The sequence below is a fragment of the Lipotes vexillifer genome, unplaced genomic scaffold, assembly GCF_000442215.2.
Source record: "Lipotes vexillifer unplaced genomic scaffold, Lipotes_vexillifer_v1.1 scaffold394, whole genome shotgun sequence".
Classification (NCBI taxonomy): Eukaryota; Metazoa; Chordata; class Mammalia; order Artiodactyla; family Lipotidae; genus Lipotes; species Lipotes vexillifer.
Genome location: NW_006791731.1, coordinates 4,361,804 through 4,386,693, shown reverse-complemented (window position 1 = coordinate 4,386,693; position 24,890 = coordinate 4,361,804). Strand labels below are relative to the sequence as shown.

The 24,890-nt window shown below is 54.2% G+C and overlaps 1 protein-coding gene across 1 annotated transcript in view; it reads right to left on the bottom strand.

The window, feature by feature from the left end:
- COL22A1 (collagen type XXII alpha 1 chain) overlaps positions 1-24,890 on the bottom strand; it is a 253,822-nt gene that overhangs the window by 210,247 nt on the left and 18,685 nt on the right. Inside the window, exons 3-4 of the mRNA XM_007464595.1 lie at positions 7,880-7,954; positions 543-654 (exon numbers count right to left, since the gene is read on the bottom strand). Of these exons, the coding sequence (XP_007464657.1) occupies positions 543-654; positions 7,880-7,954 (187 nt within the window). The remainder of the gene's footprint in view (positions 1-542; positions 655-7,879; positions 7,955-24,890) is intronic.

Here is a 24,890-nt window from a genome sequence, read left to right as displayed (position 1 = left end):
ATCATGACCCTCTCAAATGACGTTTCAAGGCGGACACATTCACCTCAGATGAAACAGATGCCATGACTGGAGCACAGGGACCTCCCATGACTTGTGTAAGGCCAGGCACCCAGCAAACATTGAACTGGGTCTCCACTGGCCAAAACGACTACATGACTATGGGTGGTGCTCTGCCTGCGTGTCATGCAGTGGCTGGTCCACAGTAGGTGCCGTGGATCTAAGCCATAAATGATAAACGTTTGTTGTTTACTGAACTAATAGAAAAACGCAGGCATGAATGGATGGAGGATGAACACCACACCTGTACGGACAGGTGAGTGTAGAAGGACCAGGGGACCAATAAGGTCAACGGTAATACATGGTTAAGAATGAGGCTGAATTCCCGGGTCGGTGATTCGGCTGCTTCATTTCAGGGCGACCTCACCAGGCACTCTGTAGGCGAAATCCCTGCCCAGTGCTCAGTGAGCAACCGTGCTGACCAGCGCCTTCCCACCCTTTCAGAGGCGTCCCGGGCAGGTCTAGAAGGAGAAGCAAGCACTCACTCAGTCCTCTGCACCACAGGGAAGGCTCCCATCCGGACGTAGGAACTCTGCGCCCCGTTCTCTCTCTCCCCCAAGATCGCCTTCACACTGAACAAATCCATCAGGTCAAAACCTGTCCAAAGAGAAGAGCCAGGAGTGAGTTTGGCCACGGAGACAGAGGAAAAGCACATCTGCTCTCTGGGAAGGTGGCCAGCCCGCCCTGCCCTGGGGGGGTGGGGGTGGGATTTAAGCGGTGGGAACTGTGCAAATCCATCTCCCAGGTGAAAACAGAAACAACAGAGGGAGGAGATGGACAGCTTCTGTTTCCAAGGCCAATTGCAGCAAACAGGCAGAGACGCTGGGGTTTCCGACGAAACATGAGCCTTCGTGAAAGTGCTGGATCACAGGCAAGCATGAAGTAAGCAGACGGCCACCATTCTGGCCGTGTGACTGGCATTCAGGGAGCCCATGTGGGGCCACCCGGCTCACACAGCCTGGCTCTGCAGGCTAAGTGGCAACTTCGGCTTTCCTTCTTGCAGCCACATTTCCACAATTCACTTGGACTTTGCTTGAATTATAATTTAGCAGCATTTAAACTGCATGATTTTAAAGAGCGAAACATCAGAGAGAAGAAAACTCTTCGTGACTCTGCATTAATGGAAAGGTGCGTTTCCTTTTGTTACGGCTCTGAGAGAGGACCCTGCTCACTGGCCACACAAAGTAATGGAAAAGACACGAACTCTGGGCTCAGGGGAGCTGGCGGGACAGGGGGTCATCCAGCTCAGTCACATATTTGTGTGATGCTGAGCGGGTTACAGAACCCGCAAGAGCCTCAGTACTTGGTTGTGAGAGAAGGCTTGACACCCGCCACCTTGGCTGTCAAGAGAATCCCAGGCGGTCGCTCAGCCGTGGTAGGAAACCGACTCAGCAGGTCAGTTATTCACTCAGGATTCTCCACCATCAGCAGCACAAACTTATCCATGACCCCCTGCAAAACCACCTGGACCAGTCTGGGGGGGCTGACTCGAGTCCTGCAGCTGGGGCCCTCAGAGGAGCCCAACCACGATGCCCACGCGGAGGCAACGGTGGGATGTACCGGCCTGACACTGTGTCCCTGGGGAAGGGGAACCTCGCGGCAGGTGAGAGGAAGCCGCCTGTGGGTGGGCACCAGGCCTCACTTGTCTCCGCATCCCCGGGCTAACACACCACTCGGCATCAGTGGCACCTAACCCACGAGACTTCAGGAAGGTTCTTGCTGTATCCAACATTCTGAGATGCTGCCATGGAAAACAGGAAACGAGCTTGCAGGGCTCACATTAGGATGATTAAAACATCTTCTAACTAGATTCTGTCCTAAGAGATGACTTAGTCATTCAAGTTGTATTTTGAGAGCCTCTCTGTTCCAAGCCCTGTGTAAGATGCTGCAAGAACAGCAAGGAATTAGCATCAATTCAGAGTTTCAGCAGCAGAGTCAGACAGGCCTGGGCTGTGTTCCTGACCACCAGGTCCTAGCTGTGTGACCTTAGGCAGGTTGCCTAACGTCTCTGAGCACCAATTTCTTCATCTGTAAAAAGGGGATTGTCTTTGCACCTCATAGGATTGTGGTGAAGCTTGGATATGATACAAAGCTCTTCGTACAGAGCCGGACATAGAGCAGAAGACCCACAAAATAATTTTCATATTAATTATTTCCCTTTACAATGATTACAGCCCCTTCTCCCACTAGATTCTATCCATGGATATCATTTACGCATTCAATACGTATTTTTTGAGATCCTGCTCTGTGCCAAGCATGTATGAGCACTGGAGACACAGCTGGGAGAACTGGTACCCTGGTGGGAGACCAACAATAAGCTCATGTCCAGCACAAATGTAAAGGACGATTTCAGGCAGTGAGGAATAATTAAACAGGATTGGATGGGAGGTGAGCGGGGTGACTGGGCAGGCCTCAGGGGACAGGCCACCTGAGCAGGGGCTGTTCCAGGCCTGGGGCAGGGCCCGTGATGGTCTGGGAAGGGATTCCATGCAGAGCAAGGCTGTGCTGAGATTGAGGCCCTGGGGGACTTTAGGCACCGGCCCCTCCCCAGCCCCTGCCATTCTGAGGTTGCCTAGTTCTCAGAAAATGACTAAGAGTTGCCATCATGTCATTTCTAAACAGCACCTCACACACCAGCGAATTAACAGAATTCACGGCACAACGTTAAACGAGATTTGGTCCTTAAGATAGAAAACATGTACCCAGAAGCTCCCTCATGGATGAAGACAGCATACCTTGGAACAGTGTGCTATTTAGTGCACACTGAGGCAAACGATCTAGCCTCCCCAGAGATGCAGGGGCCCCCCAAGGGGCAGGCACCCCCCAACGTCATCACCAGCAGCTCTGGGTTTAAGGCCTCACAGAGCCCGGCGGGTCCAGCGGGGTCAGCTGGTGGAACGCACTGGGCCACACAAGGAGGGATCTCGTGAAGATCCAAAGGGCCGCCCGTGCACTGTGGCCCTGGACCTGGAAGTGACCCGCAGGGCTGGGAAGCAGAGGACAGTGGGAGGGGCTGGTGCCTGGGAATGGGGTGACTGGCCCACAAGGGTTCCATGGAAGGGCCACCAAGCGGTAAAACGCCCGTTTAGGCTCAGATTCTGTTCCCAGGAAAGGCAGAAGAGGCGGGCGCAGGTTTTGGAGCCACTCTGCCTGGGTGTGAAAGCAGGCCCAGCGCCGGCCGGGCCACAGCCCGCATCCTCGCGTCTCCTTCAGCAACGAGGCAAGGGTAAGGGCCCGACTTGCAGGCTCACCGCCTCCAGGCCTCGGGGCCTCCGGGCGTCCTTGCCATCTCCCCCTGCGGGAGCAAGTGGGTCCCGGTGGGCTCTCCCGTTTGTCAGCACTCAGAGGCTCTCAGCGACCTGGAAGCAAAACCCCTGGAGTGGTAACTGCCTGGATATGGGGTGGGCTGTCGCTCCAGGGAAGCAGCCACTTTCTTTTAACGAGGGAAAATGGGGACCGGAGAGCATCTCAGTGAGACACACCTGGGCCCTGCCTGCTCTTAGACTCCGCAGCTCCACGACTCTGGTGCAACTACTCAGCCCCTGCAAACTCCCACTTCATGGGGCTGCCCCAGGTCCACAGGGATGCGTGGGCCCCGGGGGCTCCCACTGAGTGCCGGCTCTGACTCAGAGAGTGGGCTCAGAACCCGGCGGGCACGGGCCCGATGCCGCCCACTACGGTGCCAGGCAGAAGGGCAGAGAGGCCCGCTCCTCCACTTCACAGCTCCGTCCCTGTCACTGGAAACCGCCACCTGAAGCCGGGCTTCCTTGTAGCAGTCACGTGTGGGAGAATGAAAAATAGTTTTAGAAAAGCAAACATATGCTCTACTTTCTAGTTCCACTTTCATTGGCTTCCATGGATAAAAACAAAGACTTAAACACCACAAAACTCTGAACAACAAGCAATTAACTAGGAGGCAGCAAAGGGCACCGAGAGAAAGATGAATTGCCTGCAATAAATAAAGGCCGGGAAGGAAAATGAAAAATGTTCCCGAGGTAAATGGACCCTGATGCGAGGCACTGCGAGATAAAGCGGCGATTGTTTAATGTAGAAACCGCAAGGATGCACCTCCCCGATGTCACGGACTCAGCTGACCCAGGTGGTATCAGGGACACCATGACGATCGCCCCGAGTCCTTCAAAGGTCCGCGCTGGATGAAGCTTTGCCAGACCCCCAGGCACAGAAGTTACTCCCGGGTCTTTCGTGGATCTGGCCAAGGTGCACATGGCTTATCTGTCCCCAGGAGAAGGTGAGCAATTTGAAGGATGGGACCTGATCTGATTCATGTTTCCATCCCTAAAAAAGTAAGAGCTCTGGCTGCCGTTCTTAATTGAGGCACCGTCAGTGGAAAGAGGGAAGGAGAAAAGAAAGGAATTCCCTAAACCATTAAGGGCCTCCTCCATTTAGATGCCCTGTTGGCTGCTCCAATGTTCAACAGGACAAAATCCCAGCCCCAACCCCCAAAAGTTTAGTGTCTACAGGGAAACAGGCACAGAGAGAAGCTGTGTTGGTATCATGGGTAAATGAGAAGGAGGGGGAATGGGTGGGCTTGTATAACAGCACATGAAAGATTTTCCCTGCCCAGCTGAGGAGCAATCAGGGAAGGCTTCCCAGAGGAGGCAAGGCCTGGCCTGAATTTAAAGAACAAATAAAATCTGGGCAGACAGAGATGGAGGGAAGGGCATCCAAGGTAACCGGATGTGCAAAGGTCACCGGACCTGAGTCACCGAGGTTCCTTCTGAGAATCCCACTATTTTGGGATGTCAGGAGCCATGGTTAGGGGAGTGAGCTAGGCAGGGGCAGATCAGGCTGGGCTCTGTCGGCCACGCGAGGCGGTTTGAGTTTCTTTCTACAGGCAGTGGGGAGCCGCGGAAGGGCTTTAAAGCAAGGGAGAAACACAATCTTGTTTCTGTGCTCGAAGGCCATTCTGGCAGTGGGGATGGAGGAGGCAACGGTGGGATGTACCGGCCTGGGGGAGACTGGGGAGGACTAGCCTTGGAAACACAGGCCTGGGGAGGAGGGAGGGAAGGGGCACTGAGCTGAGACTATCTGAGATGCTCATGACATGGCGACTGTTATCTGGAGGTCGGAACTCAGGTAGGAGCAGAGAGACATTAGGATGTCTGTGGCCCAATCTCAGAGCTGGACCATGCCCAGCATTTTCTTTCAGCTTTAAATAGCTGACCCCCCAGGAATGTTGTATAACACCTTCAGTCACTAGAATTTGCAGAACATTCCGTTTTTAGAGCCGGGAGGGGTCCTCAGAGATATCATGTCGGATGTATTGTTGCGTAAGTGGGGAAACTGAATCTCAGAGAGTCGGGTGATGGACCCAGGCCTCCAGCCTGCTTTGTGTGTTCTGTTCCCCGTGCTCACTGTTCCAGCCCAGAGAAGCCCTAAAAATAGCTGGAGTCATTTAAGGAACCACCTGGAGGTGAGGCTTTGGGGAACCGCATTTTTTACAAAAGCTGCTCCGGTTACCCGACTGCGTCTCAGTTGGCAAGTATGCGGCGCCATCTCTCCCTAACTCCGGTCTCAGCTCCAGCTGGCAGGAGCCTTTTTTCTGGTCTGGTTATAATTAGAGGAGACGATAGATCCCGCAGGCTCTCTGCTCTCAGAGCTGCACAAGCAGGGCATCTGCAACGCGTGCTGACGGATGCCCATCCAGCACTGTGATTTACTTCCTGGGGGCCTCGGAGCCCACCAAGGGGAGGCGAGGTTCCAGGCTACATTGGCAGCAGATCCACACAGTGGATTCTGCACAGAGGGTCCCGTTTCTAGCCAATCACTACAAGACTCCTCAGCGGGATCCTCACATGCCAGAGCCAAAAGGATTTGTTCCCAGCTTGCATAAGCACACATGTGCACACACAGACGTGCACGCACACACATGCATGCACACACACATACACACAGACACATTCTGAATCTTCCCTGCCAGAATCAGTTATTCTTCAGTGGAAAACAATACTGGGGGCTCTTCAGTCCGTAGAACGAGAGGAAAGCTCATTCTGGGTTACAGACGATAAGGCAGATGAAATGGTGTTCATTTGTGTCTCCTCCCTCCCTCCCCCTCTTCCTTCCGACGGGCTGGATGTGAGCCCTGACTCTGCCACAAACTCAGGCAAATTACTTAATGTGTCTGTACCTGTTTCCCCAGCTACGAAAGACACAATAGTGCTGGTCTCCTACGTTGTAAGGGTTAAATGAGAAAATAAGTGCAAATCCCTTGGCATGCAAGGACGTGGTAAGCACGTAAGTGCTGGTAAGTATCAATTATTACTATTTCCGTTATTAATGGTATGACTGTCATACCTTCCCTTCTATGAACAGACACACTGGATAATGAATTATTTAGGGGAGATACCGTTACGAAGGATTCATCGCTCAGGAAGCCCGATATGGATGATGCAGCAAGGTAAAGATCCGCCTTCCAGAGTGACCTCAGCGGAAGTTACTCGGGGGCGGAGCCGGCAGAGGCCCAGCCAGGCTCGAGGGATGGAGAATAGATTACCCAGAGCCAGAGCTCCGCTAGGTATTACCGAGGCAATCAGTGGGGACATCCGTGTTCCCAGCAGTTTTGCCCTTTGGACGGTGACTCGGCTATAAATATTTTCACTTCAAGGTAGCTGCATTAACACGGTGACTAGGATGGACGTCATCTTGCTCTCAGGAGTTAGACAAAGACATCTTGATAGAGAGAGTAAGCACCTCATTGAGCACTGACTACAGCCCAGGCGCTGCTCCCCAAAGTGCTAGTTTATCCGGGAGACGCTCGATGGAGAAGGGTCAGCAGGGAGGGAGGCACGGCAGTGCCAGCTGCCGAGGAAAGCAGCTCCAAGCCGGCCCCCTGTGGGGACGCGCTGGGAAATGGGTCAAGGGGCCGGGTGTGTCTTTACCGATGCTCACTGCTCGAGGGCTGGGTTACTCCCGAGGAGTGCTAATCCCCTGGCACGTTTTACCTGCCGTGCACACAGGGAGCACAGCCTTCTGCTGTTCTAGAAACAACCCTCAGGCGCCAAGGTGCAGATGCTGGCGTGTTTGCATGGGCAGCCGAACCCGGGCAGGGTCCCTGGGGAAGGGGCAGGGCACTGCAGCACCTACAAGACACCGGGTTCTGATGGCCCAGGGCTCACCGCCTTGGATGGGAGACTGACTGCACTGGTTAGAAATGGACCCGAGATGCTTTGGGGTGGAGAGACGGGGCTCCTGACGGAGCCGGCGTTGATGAGGGGAGCAGGGCTGGTGTCCTGCAAGGAGGAAAACTTCCCTGAGATCATGCACTTGAAGTGTTCAGCTGGACGCCTGGGAGCAGCTAACGGATGCTCATCACCATCGGGACGAGGGGGCCGGCTCAGCGTCCCCCGCGCACCCAGTTACCCCGTCGTGGTCGCGTTCAGAGACAGCCTCCGTGGAGTTTATTTCTGCCGCTGGCTCCACAGTCGTGTGTCTCTGTGTTCCCTCACCCGTTGATTCACTCATGTATTTATGACTCTGATTCACTCCCAAATGCATTTATTTATTCACCCTTTGCCCGGCTGCCAATCACTCACTCACCATGTCACTCACTCCACTGCATTCTCTACCGACCCTACAGCATCACCACCTGCTCCCAGAGGGAACACGTGAACGGTCTTCCCTGTTGACGGTTCGTTGATGGGAGCTGCTACCTGCACGGTTCAGACCATCCTATTAGGACTTCGGTGAAGGACAGGAATGAGGACAGCACCAGCAAGGCTACCCTTGAATCAAGGAGGGTCATGGTCAAGTCCAGCAAAAAGCACAGAAAGCAAACCATGTAGGGTGGCTGTTACTCTCTTACCTGTGATTTCCTTGGTTTCGCCATTGGTGTGCTTAAAGCGATCTCCTTCTACACGAACGCTGGGGCACAGCACATCTGAGAAAAGCAAGAGGAAACAGAGATCGATGAGCAAACGCAGCCCACGGTTCCTCCAGGGCACGTGACGTCATTGGGACCCCGCGCCAACCACCCTGCATGCAGGACGTCCAGCATGGGGCAGACGCAGAGGCGGTGCCACATTGATGGAGTGTTTCATTTACTCCCAAGTGTACTTGTTAAGCGTAGGCTCTGCCAGCACTGTGCTCATACGGGGATGAGATAAGAACAGGCATGGTCCCCACCCACAAGGAGCTCACAGTCATCCATTAGAGGGAGTCACACACGGAAATCCACATGATCAATGGGGTCAAAAGTGACAGAAATGGGTCTGGGTTGCTAGGGCACTAAGGACTCTGATCCAACACCTAGCCCAGCCTGGGGAGGTCAGGGAAGCTTTCCCGGAAAGGTGATGTTTGAGGTTTCCCTTAAAGGAACAGTAAGATTCAGCCCGATGGACAAAAGACCAAAAAGGCGATACAGGCAGAGGGAATTTCATTCATAAAGGCAGGAGCTTATAGATGAAAATCGCGAGCCAGCGGGGTGTCAATGAAACAGGAAACATGCTGGGGGCCCACCTACAAGGTGTCTGTTATGCCGCCCCAGGGAGCTTTAGGTGCAATTCCAGAAGCAGGCATAATCCCAGAAGAAGCAAGACTGCTCAGTTACACAAAGGCAATGGAGTCAGTCACACAGTGAAAAATACTTGCCTTATTATACGATATTACATAAACGCCTTATTATACGATATTACATAAATGTCTTATCTGAATATTTTCATGATTTCTCACTTAAAAAAAAAAGTTGGAAGGAAAAGGGATTCTTTCAGTTGCCCTAAAATTCCCAGAAAGAAACTTACGGTTTCTTTCAAAGGGGAAAGGATAGGGGAGGGATAAATTAGGAGTTTGGGATTAGCAGATAGAAACTACTATATATAAAATAGATAAACAACAAGGACCTATATATAGCACATATTACATAAATGTCTTATCTGAATATTTTCATGATTTCTCACTTAAAAAAAAAAGTTGGAAGGAAAAGGGATTCTTTCAGTTGCCCTAAAATTCCCAGAAAGAAACTTACGGTTTCTTTCAAAGGGGAAAGGATAGGGGAGGGATAAATTAGGAGTTTGGGATTAGCAGATAGAAACTACTATATATAAAATAGATAAACAACAAGGACCTACTATATAGCACAGGGAACTATATTCAATATCTTATAATAACCTATCATGGAAAAGAATCTGAGAAAGAATATGTGTGTGTGTGTGTGTGTGTGTGTGTGTGTGTGTGTGTAACTGAGTCACTCTGCTGCACACCTGAAACCAACACAACATTGTAAATTAATTATACTTCAATTTTTAAGAATCCCAGAAAGAGCACCAACTGTCAACGTTAAGGTTCCAGGCCCAAGTGTTGGCTCCACTGCAAGTCTCCTAATCTCTGTCAGTGTCAGTATGTGGGACATGGGACACCTTACAAAATACACACTTGTTGCAGGGCTGCTTGGAGGATGAAGCAAGATCAAGCCATAACAGGACTTAAATGTAGCACCGGAGGCAACTTAGTACAAATACTGCCCTGCTCTTGAAGCAATCTGGTTACTATATACATTATTATAACAACGACACGTTATTAGGCAGTTCTGTCATCCCATCAATTCCATGTGCAGTAATCTCTTTTCATACGTTTTCACAAATGTTTCACTGCGGGACCAGTTTGAGGCCCCTTTTCCAATCAGCAGTGAGGGGAAAGAATGAGATCCTCCCTGACTTGGGAGGAGGTATTTTTAATGTTTATCCCAAAGGCACCAGAGGTCTGACAAGCCCCAAGGAAGGAGTTATTTTGGAAAGAGCACGGAGTTGTCTGTCTAGAACCAGATATGCAAGAGGATGCCAGCAGTGCGCAGTATTTAGACGGCGCCACCCAGGACAGCGGCAGCTGCGGGTGACGGCCAATTGCTTTAAGGTTGGCAGGCCACCAGAGGGACTGGCTGGGACCGTGTGTCATTTAAAATGAGTTGACTCAGAAGGTTCTAGCCTTGATTATGAGCAAACCTCTGGAGGCTGACACCTGGAGCTTAGGGCAGGCAAAGCTACTGGGCCTTTCTTGTCTCTGCAAATATCCCAAGGGGACGCCCTGATTCCCAAACCGGGACGGTCAAAGACAGTCCGAAAGCCATGACCACAGAAAAGATTGAAACGTTTCAAAGACATTAGCGCTTGCCCAAACTGCTTTAAGAAATCAGTCCCCAAACCACCTGCCAGTCCCCTTTTGGGGCCATCACTAAGACTCATACACTCCAAAGCCTCACAGGGGAATTTACAGCTGACTTAGTAAGTCAGGACAAATGGCTCCCAAAATACCCCCTGCAGCCAGGCTCCCCAGGGAAGACGAGGCCCCAGAGGTTCACCTCTTGGCAGGGAGGCAGGGTTGGCATCCAAAGTCCCTCTCAGCCCGTAACTACCTCCCTTTGGCCAAGACACCCCCACATCTTGGATAATGATCTATTTATCTCCACGTCAACTCATTTATTCGAACTAAAATACTTACAGAGCTCCAGACACATTCCAGGCACTGAGCTAGCTCCAGGGACATGTAAGTGGGATAATAGATAAGACACTGTCCCTATCTTCAGGGCACTCGTGGGCTGTGAGAGGACTGGGAACAGGTACGCTCAAGGAAGTGCCAGCGCTGCCGTGGCATCCTGTGTCCCCCTGCTTCCCAGGCCCCTCCTCCTCAACCCCTGCTGCCACTCACCCTAGCCTGGGTAAGGGCCGCTCGGCAGGGCCCTGTGTCCTAGAGCTGGTGGCGCCACGCTGAAGGCGCTGACTGGCACTGCTGTGTCCCCGGTGAATCTGGACACCCGGCTGAGTCTCAGTCCAGCTGTATGTCCACTGCCTTCACGGCTCCAGGCACAGAACAGGCCTTGAGTCTGTGCTGAACAGAATGACCAGCGACGCCTGAGCCAAGAAGTAAAGGCTAAGCGGCGGCCTGGACGCCTCTCGGGCATGGGCTGCATCATGATGTTGACAATCAGGTGAGAAGACTGCACAGGCTCCAGGACTCCTGCCACTGGGGTGTCACACACACTGTTAGTTGCCACCCTAATACCCATTCCCCACTCCTTCCTTGCTAAAAGAGCGTCACTTTTATTCAGAATGGCAGCATTTTCAGCCTATGGAGAAAAGCTGTGGCTGGTTGGTCTAAGCCCATTATGGTGATTCTGTTCCCCACCTTTCCAGCCGCCCTTCCAGCAAGGGATGGACCTGTGACCCAGTTCTGGCCAAGGACATAAATACCAGAAGCGTGCTTGGCTGAGGAGGGGTGGTGTCTAAAAAGCTTTGGTTTTCCCAATGTAAGGGGACAGATAGGTAGAAGGGATTGGCAGGTGTACTTTCCCTTCCTCCTCCTTCAAACATGGGACATAACATCTGCAGAACTGTCTAGAATTGAGGAGAGAGGAACTCCAGCTACCCCTAAGCCTAGGTGAAAAGCGTAAGAAAAAGAAACTCATTTTCCTGGTAAAGAAACTACTGACAAACTGGATTACCTTCACTTATCTAATCATTACAGATTTATAGGTAATCATTCAGGATCAACATAAAAAGTAGTTCTGGAATTAAGGATAAGGGTAAGTTCTCAGGAATCAAAACGTGTGCTTAATTAGCTCTTGCTTAGTTGGCCGATTTTCCTTCTTCAAAGTGTGAAAACAAAATAGACATGGCTGATTACAAAGCCCCTGCTCTCCTGGAGTTCATTTACTGTCACCCACTGCCATTCGTATTCCCTCAGCTTTCAGGAAGGCAGAACATTCTATACCTCTGGAGAGCAACAAGATCTCTTTCCACAGTATGAGTTCTTTCTCACCAGAAGCCTTCAACAGAGGCCAAGTCTTGGTTGATCAGGGCTGCTGCTCCCAGAGGGACACACCATGAATTCACTGCAGTTTCCCGGGAAAAACACTTCAAGCTGCCCTCAGTCCACCAAATGGCAAAAGGGGAGAATGTGCTTGAGCATCAGGGGAGGAGGGTTTGCACAAGGTGGTCTCTGCTGTCCTTCTGCTTCATGCTGAACACCCACGGTCCTGTCTAGAGAAGATGTGCCATGCTGTCCCCTGGCTCCCTGTCCCCTGGCTCTCAGCCAAGAGTTTCTCCAGCTGGGAAAAGAAGGGTGCTGGTAATTACTGAGTGCCTACTGTGTGCCATTCACCCACCTGGAAATCCTACCCACAACAACCATTCGAGGAGGTAGACGTTGTTTCCGTTACACAGATGTTAAGAACTGAGGCTAAGAGAGGTTAAGAAACTCACCAGATAGGAGGAGTATCTGGGTTTGAATAAAGGTCTACCTGTGTCTAGAATGCAGGAGTGGAGATGGTTCCCCGGCCTAGCTGAGCAGCAGCAGGAGAAGCAAGGAGCAGAGCGCCGAGGGAGGAAGCACTCACTGCCCATCCATCCATCACCTCCCGGCAGTCGCTGCTGAGCGCAGCTAACCACAGATGGGATGATGACATTCCAAGTGGGCAGGGGAAGAGGCGGAGGAGAGAGATGAATCAGACCCCCCGCAGACTCACGGCACAGTTCCTCCGCGGCTCCGAGGCCAGCCAGGAAGTCGTCCACACACCCCCACTTTGGAGAGCCAGGCCCCAAGGCCCCAGGGTCGATACAAATAATTAGAATCGTAAGGGCTTCCAAGACTGCGTGCCCACACGTCCAGGTACTGCACTGGGTGCACGATGTGGACAGTTTCTGCTCTGCCGGGGGATGGAGTTATCCCCATGGTCAGGAGACAGATGTAGAGGGCTTGCTCTGCACAGACCTTGTGCAAGGCACGTCGAATCCATCAGCACGCTGACTGACCAACCCCCCCTACAGCTTACGGGACAGGTGCTGCTGTTTGCAGATGTGGAAAGAAAGGTACACAGAAGTCAGCAAGATGTCCAAGGCCACAGAGCTAGCAAATGGCAAAGTCAGTGAGCTGGCCCCAGCCTCTGGCTCTGGACCACTACAGCATGCAGTCTCTCCAAGGTCACCTGCCCAAGGCCACGCAGCACAAAGGCACCCAAGTCTGTCTCCAAAGCCTGCAGGGACAGCCAGCCAGCATGCCACTTCCTGAGGCACCCCTCTGCCTCTGGACACCCCTGACATGTACAAGGGAACCCCTCACTCTGCACCCAGCGGTTTCACGTGCTCTCCGAGTTCTGCCCATCGGGTCCGTCTGCTTGTGCCCACTTACACCTAGCTCTGGGCAGGGCACTGGGGAACCTGGGGTGGGCAGACGGCAAGACCCTGCCCTAGAGTATGTCCTCTGCTGGCACCAAATCCAGAACAGGTCCCGTGTCTCTCACAAAAGCCGGTTAGGTGTTTCAAGACAGTCAGCGAGCGTCCTCCTCTCTGCAATCTTCTCCAGCTGAGCAAGCCTGTCTCCCTGGCAGCTCCCTCACCCGGAGGAGATAGAGCAGAAAGAATCAGATCCCAACGGGAGCAGTTAGGAATCTAAGCGCACACGCACTGTAGCCTCACAGCTCCCCAGGGCATGGCTAAGGCATGTTCCCGCTGACAGATGCCAGTATGTAGCATCCTGTTTGACACGTCAGTGTAGTTATCATGCCCGTTTTTCAGATGAGAAAACTGAGTCTAAGAGAGCTTAGATGACCTGCTCAAAGCACACCCCTAGTTAGTGGTGGAAACAGAATTCAAACTCAGTATGACTCCAGCACTCTCATACTTGCTACGACAAACTGACGTATATACACAGGGGTCTGGAAGAATATATATGACACTTAAACTAACTGTGGTTACCTTTGGGGGGGAAGAACTTGAAGTGGTTTTTATTACCTTTTTGCCTTTCTGCATTTTCAAATTTGTTTTAAAGGTCTGAACATGATTCACTAGTACAGTATTTGTAGGTTATCAGTGTCATTCTTTTTTAAACGTAGGCCTGAGCCTTGCCCTGGGGCCCTCTTTGCTGAGGCAGCAGGAGGCTCTAGGGGAGGGGGCAGCGGGATGGCCAGGGACTGGCAGGCAGCCATGAGGGCTGTTTGCAGAGGTGAACTGGAGCCCCGGAGGACAGCTGGTGCAGACATCCCCAGGAGGTCTGGGGGATGGCAGGGGCCTTGTGGGGCTCATTATGCACTTCTGGACCCAAGAGCTGCCAGTCAGGGGGACAGGCCCCCATTTTCCAGGGAGCCACCGTGGAGACAGACAGACAGACAGCAGGACAGACAGCAGGACAGATGGGAGAGAGGTCTGTGCCACGGCCAGCAAATACCTGCAGACGCTGGGAGGGTTCACTAGTGGGGGCCGAGGACACAGGGACACCCTAACAATCAACGAGCACATTCTTTGGAGTCACTAAAATCCTGGCGCATGTCATGAGCTCCCTGCAGCTCTCAGCAAGGGCAGGACGGGGCCTCTCTCTACCCATTTGCAAAATGGTGAGGAAGAAAAGGGAAGTGCTGGACCTACCATGTGCACCACCTACCAGCTACTTTAGACAGTTATGTGCTCTGATTTCACAGCAACCCTGCAATATGGGCATGCTGATGCATGGGGAAGCCAAAGCTCAGAGAGGTTAAGTAATTTATCCAACATCACACAGCCAGCAAGTGGCAGAGGCAGGAATCAAGCCAGGTAGTGAGGCTTGGACATCGAGCGCTGGACCACTATTCTACACACACATCTGAGCATTAGAAAGCACCCTGGGTATGAGTATAATAACAACCAGCCAGTCATCGGATAGCTCTACTGCCTCGAGGTCACACACAGAGTTTCATCCAATGCTCTCACAGGGCAGATATTCGCATCCGTTCTTTACAGGTGAACAAGGAGCTTTCCCCGTTGTTAAAAACACACACACACACACAAAAAAAACAACAAAAAACAACAAAAAACATCTGAAGATTGCTATTAGCTGCATCCCAGGGCCATGGTGTGGACCGTGTGAGGAACAAAGAGGACAACCCAGGGTCCAGGTTCCACCTCCACCTCCTATTCTAGAACTTTCTGGAGATTCCCGGCCTGCATTTCCCTTCTAGGTCAAAGTGAATTGGCACCTGCTGCCTCCCCAGAGGCCCCAGATCCCCTCGCTGGTCGATGCCCACCTCCCAGGTCCCTTAGGCTGGAGGGAGGGTGGGGTCAGGGTGCCCAGTCTATGGGGGAATGAAGGCTCAGTGTTTTAGAGGCAGCCTGGTGGTAAGAGACAAAATACTGGTAGAAAGAACCCTCCCCCCCGAGCCTGCTGACAGCAGGATCACCAGGTCCGGGAGAGCAGGGCCACCCATCCTCTGTCTCAGGAAGAGCACGCACGGTGTGAGAACAGTGAGAAGGAGAGGCTACCAGGCGCCCTCCCGCCCGAGCACATGCCTGCCTGCTGGGGTACAGTGAAGCAGGGACAGGGCCAGAGGGGGAAGTGCTCCCCAAGGCTGGGGAGGGGCAAGGTCTGGAGTCTGCAGACACCCACCACCCACGTCAGTTTCTCCTTCTGTGTCTGTTTCCAGACCCAGAAACGGGCGTAAAAGTTTGTGGGATTTTTCCCCATCCAAGGTCATCCCAAAGACTAAATGGACCAGTGGGTGAGGAGTTCACGGCCTGATGCCTGGCACCCAATATGAGCTCGCTCGTTCCTTCACTCATTCAGCCAACACGTATTTGCACAGCCCCCGACCCATACGTCCTGCCATAAGGAGCAAACATGTAAACACGCAGACGAGGGGGCCCCACCCTGTTGGAGTGACTAGCCAGACAGAGGAGAGGGCAGAGAGGAAACACAGAGACAGATACAGAGAAGCGAGCCAGCTGCCACGAGTGATCAGTGCTGCTGGGGACACGTCGGTGACGTGGAGGCCAGGATGCGCGTGGGTTGCGCCGGCCTGGGAAGACCTCCTGGCTTGGTGAGCTCTGGGCCGAGAGCTAAGAAGGGCGCGAGCAGCCACGGGAAGAGCAAAGGGAGGAAGGTCCCGGCGAGTGCAGAGCCCTGAGGAGGAAGGGGCTCGGCTGGCCCAGAGGCGGGAGGGGGACCGAGCCCTGCAGCAAAGCCCAGGGTGTGGAGACAGGAGAGGTGGGTCAGGGGAAGCCTCTTAACCCCAGGCTGCATCTGTAATTCAGGGCAGGGAAGAGATGGCTCTGCCCAGATACAAGGGGGCCGTGATCCAGGCCAGGGGCAGTGAGACTCCTGCGAAGAGGGTGTGGTTTCGACTGTCCTGGGCTACTTGGACCTCCTTCCCTCCTGGGGACTGTCCCGTGGGCAGAGCACCAGTAGGTGTCACCAGAGACTGCGAGGACCTCCTGTAGGACTGGCAAAAGGAGCCTGGGGCAGTGGGGCGGCAGGAGGTAGGCAGAGCCCTCGGCCAGCCTGTACAGGTGCCAGGGCCCAGCTCAGCCCAGCAGTGACCTTTGGCACCTGGTGTCTGAGAAGCACCTAAATGCAAACCTTCCCTTCATGCCACGTCCAACGAGTGCCTGCCATGCACCTGGCGCTGAGCCGAGCCAGGGCACACATTAATGGGCCCGCGGAGCTCAGGGAGCTGCCGTCCAGCAGACAAGATGGAAACTGGTCAAGTAAGGCCTTGATGTCTCCAAGAACTCTATGATTATAACCCCTGCAAGGTACTGAGGCCAGTGGGGGCATGAAAACAGTGGGATCAAAAGGTGTCTCCACTGAGATCTGAGGGATGAGTCAGAGGCGAGAAGGTGAGAGCGGGAGAAGGGTGACCCATCGGGGGTGCAGGCCAGGGCCCAAGGGTCGGGGAGCATGGACACATGGCCAGAATGGCAGACAGAGAGATGAGGTGCAGCAGGGGCGGGGCCGGGAGGGGTGGGGGGTGATGGGTCCTGGCAGGAGGTGCCCCTCGGCCTGGGGGCAGGGGTGGAGGACGGACCGGTGAGGCTACCACAGTGGATACTGGTGGCTTCGAGCCATGCGGCGGGGGCAAAGCAGGGAGGGGTGCTCAGGCCCTGGTCTCTCTGGAAAGCAGAGTAGGCGGGCTGGTGGCCTAATGGGTGAGGAGCGCCCCAGAAAGAAAGAATGTTCTGTCCTGCGCATCTGGAACCCTGCAGGAAGAACCCATCTGGAACCAGAAAACCTAAGTCCAGTTTCCGACGCTTCACGTTTGAGGTGTCTCTTTGACACCTAGCAAAGCAACCGGATCTGTGAGCCTGGCTTTCAAACTCCGAAACAAAGCTCCAGGCTTTTGATGTGGGAGTTGCTCCTTTGTAGACACAGCCTTTAAAGCGCTGGGAATGGAAGAGATGGTTCAGAGATGGAAACAGAGGAGAGAAGAGGTCCCAGGGTAGGTCCCAGCCTCCAGCTTTGCATGTCGGGACATGAGACCTGACCAGCAAAGGAGGCTGAGAAGGGGACACTGGTGGGCCAGGGTGGGCAGAGAGGAGGCGTGGAGGTCCAGAGGAGGGAGCGTTTCAGATTACAGGATTAAGAGACCTGCCTGCCGAATAACAGAGTTCATAACCAGGGACCCAGAGCTCAAGCCCAGGCGCGTCTCATTCCAGCATCACCCCGCTTTGCACTACAGCAGCTGCCGTGTGGACGGCCAAGGAGGAAAGGCCTCGTGGGGGTGAACCTGTGCTTTCTGTGCGTGGCACCGTCTTTTCCAACCCTCTGAGGCTTGTTTGCTCGATTCTAGAACTGAATCCATACTCTCAGTATCTACCCTTCAGGGTCCTGGCAGGCACTGGACAAGAGAAAGCACACGAAGAGCCAGACTCGGTCCCAAGGCTGCCGTGATCTCACCCAGTCACATCCTCCTCCTGTCCACTCACCCCAGGACCCGAACCCAGCCTGCCGTCCTTCCCAGGAACCCGGAGCTTCCGCTGGACCACAGCGGGGAGGGGCACCCCCAAGGCTTTCTCCCATGGCGCAGGGTCCCCAGGGAGTGGGCTGCTGAGCAGGGAGGAGAAACAAGGCAAAGCAAAACGCTCCCTCCTCCTACGTGGGTTCAGAGTAGATGGAGAAATATAATACCAAATAAGTGGCAAAATGGGAATTTATCACACGAGCGCACGGAAGGGTTGACGAGACTTCCCTGTGGCCCGTGGAGAGGAGCTGAGACCTTCCGCCGGGAAGGCGCGGGGAGGAAAGCCCACGGCGGGAAGAGGCCTCAGGAGCCCCGGCTCCGGGGGCAGTGCTGACCTGCGTGTGACCAGGACAGACACCCCCTCCCCCATCTCAGGAAAGCACAGGACTGGCTGAGGGAGCCCCACGTCTCCCCACAGGCACATCCCCGGCCCCTGTGGTGTCTGTGCTTCTCACGGGAGATGGGCAAACAACATACAGCGCTATTTATTCTGTCTACTTGTGGCCACATCCTCTCCATCAGCATGTGGCCTGGGTCAGACCGTGCCCAGACTCAGGGTCGTGTCCTCAGAATCAGAGCTCCGGTGACCGAGGCAGGCCACAGGGACAGGAGCCCCCAGAGGCAGCGGGGTCGAGCTCAGCCGTCCACTGCATCAGGCCCCTGAACGCCTGTGGGAGCAGGCAGCAAGGTGGGGACCTCTTCACCGGGTCCCAGGGCACTGGACAGGCGTGGAACTAGCCAGCCCTGATGCTCCTTTGCTCCTGGCCCCTCTGCCCGAGGGCTGGTGGAGGTGGGTGCCTGGAACGGCCATGGGCTGCGTTCCTGCGGGGACCTGGGGGAGGCTGCTGGGACGTCACGGCCAGATGGCAACGAGGGGCAGCCGGTGTGGCCTGGCTCCCCCGCCCCCCCCCCCCCCCCACAAGTCCAGCGGTGAAGGCAGAGCTGTGACTGCAGACGGGGCTGAGGCCTGCAGGAAGGGTGGGGACATCCAGCGCACACACCCCAGACGGGGGCCCCGCCCAGGCGCTCTCCCAGCCCCACCCCGGGCCACCCACTGCACATGGCCGCCTCCTCTGGGGGTCTGCGGAAGAGGGGCCGGCTGGGGGTGGGCACACGGGGGTCACCTGCCTCTGTGCCCCTCCATGGCTGTGTATCCCCACCTGCGGCCCGGGCTCTGCTCCACCTGCCCACGCCACACCTGGAGCGTGAAGCTGCTGGAGCTTCCTCTCGTTCCAGCTGACCCCAGCCGGCTGCCCAGCCCATCAGCCCCTGCTCCTCACGAGGGCACCACTGCGTGCTGGGCCCTCCGTTCAACTCTACTCACTTTCCCCTAACTTCCAGCCGCCCTCCCGCCCACCCCGCCCTGGCCCTCAGACCCTGTTCTCAGGGCAGGGGAGGGGGGGACGACGCCCACCCTGCCTCTCCAGCTCCGCCCACTCCACCTGCCGGGGCCGCTGGGCTGCGGCTCCAGCTCACGTTCCCTCTTCACCTTGATCCTGGTGGCCTTCATCCCTTCTGTGGTGTAAGGCGTCGTCACCTTAACCTCTGCTCTGCGGCAGGGCTGGGAAGAGGACAAGGCCAGCAAGGGCCCGGGGCCCACACCTAACGAGCCGCACCCCAGCTGCCCACCTGGAGGGCACAGGACTTCGGAGAGTGAGACTCCTTAAACCCGGAGCCTCACCGGCCTCAGCTGCACCCCACCCTGTTTCTCTGGGTCTCATTAATGACCTCGAAGCCACTGCAAACACGAGGAGCTCAAAACAAGGACACACTTGCTCCTGCCGTCCCACTGCTCCATCAGCGTCCCCGACCTCCGCTACCCACTTCCGCCTCAGACAAGGCTCTCGAGGCTCTAGGGACCTAGGATCTGGCTTCCCCACCACACGGAACTCAGAGGAGTGAACGCCCTGGGGATGAAATTTCACCAGCAGAGACAGTCAAGAGCCAGCAAATGAATTCTCCACCCCTCCCGCCCCATCAATTGTTCTGAGGGTGCGGATTCCACGAGGGCCTTTCTGCCAACATCCTTCCAGACTCACCCCAAGCTCTGGGTCGGGTGCAGCCGCCGGCACCTCAATAGTGCACCAGCCCCTCCCCTCCTGAGCCCCCCTCCTCCCCTTCCCCACACTTCTGCAGCCCTGGGATGCCACGACCAGGATGAGAATCTAAATTCTGCCCCAGGTCACCCTGGACCCCTCCCACTGCCCCTGCTTTCTCTGTCCCCTCGTTGCATCCATCCTCCACCCAACAGCTCTGGTGAATGGAACTCACGAACAGGTAGCACTGTGCTCTGGACAGTAGGGTACACGCCGTGTGTCAACACTGACCAAGCCGGACACTTAGATACGCCCCGCTTTTGGAAGGTTGCCTATGTCTCACTATAAAACGTAAAATGAAACAAAGTCTTCAACGGCTTGGCATTCAACTCAGAATAAAACTCCCAACACTTCCCACAGACACAGGACTCCATCCAGGAGCTGGCCTCTGCCCACGGTCTCACCCCGTCCCTCCCCGATCTGCTCCAGGGTGCACGCTCCCTGGCTTCTCCGTTCCTTTATATAACCCCGATCCCGTTCCTTTACATAAAGTTTCCTCTGCCTGGAATTCTCTTTGCGGGCCTTTTTCCTGGTGTGCCCTCAGAGGGCCCCCAAACCACCAGACCTACAGCAAATCCCCTCTTTCTTGTTTGTTCTTAGCCTCCCTGGTTATGTCTGACAGGGCACTTACTAAAATTTCCTGCTAAAATTTTCACCTATGTTTCAGTGCTTTTTCTATGGTTTTGTTCTCCCCTGAGATAGAGGGTATGTTTATCCCACGAACTCCCGAACGCCCCTGACCTGCAGTCACAGTTTCCAGCTCACGGAGAGTATTTCATCAAGATTTCCTGGACCCACGAGTAAAATGCTGTAACAAGGCCACCAAGTGGGTTTTCTCATCCCCATGTTTCAGACAAGGACAGAGAGTCAGAGCACCCAGGTGCTTCCTCAAGGACAAGTGCCCGGCACCTGCTCTGTGCCAGGCGCTGCTGGAAGCACTTTCACACTTTAACATATTTAATTTTCACAGGAGAAGGTGGGACTAGTACACCCATTCTACAGAAGAAGAAGCCAAGCACAGAAGTTAAGTAGCAAGTAAAGAGATGAAAATGGCAAACGCAGGACTTCAAGCCAAGGTCCATCAGCCTAAACATCAAAGAGATGAAAATGGCAAACGCAGGACTTCAAGCCAAGGTCCATCCGCCTAAACATCCAAGCACTGGCCTATGATACAAACTGCTGGGCCTCAAAAGTTGAGATGAAAAAAGAGAAGAAAAAAAAAGAGGGAGAGGGAGGGAGGGAGGGAGGGAGGGAAGGAGGAAGAAAATTCTCTAGTGCTCAGAACTTTAAAAGATCTGCACATTCACTACAGGTTTACTGGCTCCCGTTTTTTTTTTTTTCTTTTTTTTAATGCTTAAGGCCCTTTGTGGCCTCCAGCCAACAACAGTTTCATGGACATCATACTGGACACCACTGGCCAGGCCCTGCTCATCCGCCCAGTGACAATGGAAAATGCTGCAGAGGCTGGCTGACTGACACTGGAATCCTCAGCTGCTGAGCCAGGGATCCTAATTAGGTGTTTCTGGTCATCCCTCCCTGAAGGTGGGCTGTGGTGTCAAGTTCATGCAGAGCAAGGGGGAGGGGGAGGGGCGGACTCCGGGTGTCACTCCAGACTGCAGCCGGCCTGGGCCGCTTTCCCTGTGACCCCAGCACCCCTTCAGCTTTGGTGTCTGGGGCCTGGTCTCAAGGGATCAAGGTCACTGCAGTCCATCTTACCTCTAAGTTCCAGTGTGCAAAGAAACAGTGCTGAACTGGTTATTTTCACTTTCTAGGCCAAGATTTTTGCATCCGGGACCGGGAGGAGGTTGAGACCGTGGGAGTGGACACAGGGCTCGCTGCGCTGCACTCCCAAAGGCGGCTTTGCTTTCTCTGCGCTCTGGCTGAGGCCTCTCTGAAGTGGGCACGTGGGGACCGGGCCTAGACTTAACTCGGGTCTCAGGATCCACAGACAGTTGTGGACTCTGCCACATGCCCACGGGGGAGATGCCTCCTGCGCACATCCACGCAGCCGGTGGACAGCAGAGCTGGGTTTACAACCCAGGCCTGCTGGATTTCAGAAAGCATATTCTTTCAACCCCATTTTGTTGCCTCCCTGACAAAAAGGAAACAAAGAGAAAACAGAGTGGGAGGACAGGCCAAGGAACCACACCCACTCAGACCCCATGCTCCTCTTCTAAACCACTCTGGACTTCCTCGCCCAAGCAGCCCACTCCCACTTCCAGAGGTATAGCGGTTGCCCACCTGTTCTCCCGAGAGTGGACCATGCAATCCCCGGGCCCAGGGACTGTGAGGGGCGGCCGTGTGTGGGGTTTGTGGGCAGAGCTTGACCTTGTATCCTGGGGTGTCCTTGCCCCCATAAGGCCCCCATGAGTCAAGCCCAAGTGAATAGGACGTGTGAAGAGAAGGGGGCTGGGTGGGCTGGGGCCAGGGTGTGACCCTCCCGGGCCGCCGTGTCCTGGATGCCACTGGAAGGCGAGGTAACCACCCATCTCCCAGGCCCACACTAGGCGGATGGGACGTGTTTCCCAGGACAGTTTTTACACTTGATGGGTGGCTTATAAACACAGACTGCACAGCAGGCAGGGCTTCCTTTTGCTCTCCTGCCCCAGGCTCATGGGTCAGCGCCGCCCCCGTGCCACGCAGCGTTCAGTCAAGGCGAGCAGAGGTCACTGGAGGTGATCAGCCCTGCATCCCAACCTCCCGTAACTGAGGTTTCCACTCCCTCTGCCAGCACAGGCTGCTCTGGCCCATGGGTGCCTCGTGGGCAGCCCAACCTGAGCACAGGGCAGAATCTGGGGCCCAAGGCGGACGCGGGTGCAGCAGGAAACACCCAGGCCGAGCACGCGCTGAGGGACGCCGGGCCCGCCCTGCAGGGGAGCTGAAGTCCCCACCGGCCTGGCCCCCTCAGGGACCCTCCAAGAGCACCAGTTGTCACTGTCCCCTCTTTGGTCACTTATCCTTACACCTGGTTGTCAGACTGATGCAAGGGACAGGAGCCTGTACTGAAAACAAGCAAATAAAAACGCACTGTGTGTCCATTACTGGATCAAGCAAAACTGGCTACTTCAGAAAATAAGAGTAGGTATTTCACAGGTGCAGACAGACACTCAAGAGGCACTGACTTTTAATACAGCTATATTTTTCTAAGCAGCTGCGCGTCGCCTGTTCCAGGGTGAGCAGCAGGAGGAAGGGGTTTTTGCTGTGCTGACCGCCCCGTCTAGGCTCACGTGGGGGGGGGTGGGGGGGAGGGGCACATGTGTACACTCATGTGTATGTATGAGTGGGCACGGGTGTGTCTGTGTGCCTGTGTGTGTGTGACTTTGTGTGTGTTTCTGCTTGTGTCTGTATGTGGATAAACACAAAGAAACCAGAGCCTGTGTAATTAAAAGGACAAAGACAGACACATTTTACAGCAAAACAAGTCACGGAGAACATACTGCTTTGACAACTGTTTTCCTTCAGGCTTCCACGAAGCGTGAGGCTGTATCAGAAGCATCGCAATTAATCAGCCACATTTCTTGGAAAGCCCCAGACATCATGTAAGCCCCGTGCCCCGCATGCCCTCTCGCAAGTGTGAATCCAGTTCAGCCAGGACAAGGTTCACTGCAGGATGTGAGAGACACTCAGAAATGCAGAATTTCTCCATGTATTTAACTACATAGACGCATATTTATATACAGACCGTGTATACGTGTGTATACATTTTGCAAGTGCCAATTTCACTGTGGCCACTATATTTTATCCCTTTATCAACTCAAAACGAAACCCACTGTGGGAGATGCACAGTAGAACCTCCCTGAGCTGGAATTCCTGGCATGACGATACCAGTAAAGGAGACGGTCACGCCTGGGACGCCACCAGGGACAAAGAGTGCTGCGGCTGATGGCAGCAGCAGGACACAGGTTCACAGCTGACCTTTAAAGTCCTCTCTAGGCCCACTTGGCGCATGAACCCTCGTCCAAGACCTGGGATGGTAGGAGAGCTTTCTAGGATACATGGGTCGCCCCTAAAACTGACAAGATGAGAAGGCACCCGTAATGCAGGAGCACACAGACGGGGTAGGGGATTACGCAGGACAGTGATGGAGACACAGAAGGGAAGGGGCCTCCAGGAGGGTTCCCACCCATCCCACTCAGCACTCCATGGGACCCCCTCTCCGGGGTCACCCCAGGAGTTAGTGGCGGCGACTTCGGCTCCCTGGCCATCACGTCAGAACCACTATCAGGGCTCGGCCATCTTCTTCTCTGAAGAGCCAGACAGTAGATGCTTCAGAGCTTGCGGGCCACGTGGTCTCTGTCACAACTACTCAGCTTGCGATTGTGCTGACAGAGCCACAGACAACGTGCAAAGAAGCTGACGTGAAGCGCATCTTCCAATAAAACCCAGTGTGTAAAATGTTCTGCCTGGTGGGATTTGGCCTGGGGGACGGCGTTTGGCACCCCGTGCACTAGATGAAGGACAGTCTCACCTTCCTGGACAGGCCAGTTTTCTTTACATAACTCACAGCAGATGAACTTCTAGACTCTGCTTGATTCCCTCCTGTGACAGGGAGCTCAGATCCAGTCATGTCATGTCTGGGAACTTTGGGTTTTGACATTTTTTATACAGACTTGCCATAAAAGTATTAAGTATGATAATAATAGCACAATAAAAACAGTAAGAACCACAGTAAATTATTCACCGGATTGGAAAATACCACAATTTTACAGATAAGGAGACCAAGGCTCAGACAGGTGCACACTCCAGCCCAGGGACCCCCAGCTGGCAGATGGCAGAGCTGGGATTCCATCCAGTCCCTGTGCCACAGATCAGAGGTCCTGGCAGTGCTGTGCCTGAATTATGATGGGCACTAACTCTGTGCCAGGCTACAAAGGGAGCCTTTTATGTGTGTGTTCTCTTGGCTCTAGAAATCAGGTAGTCATATTACTGTCTTCATTTACAGGGAAAACTAAAGCTTAAAAAAGTAATCTGTCAAACAGAGAAACCTGTATTTAACTGGGGCTTTTAGACCTCAGTCCATCTGCTGA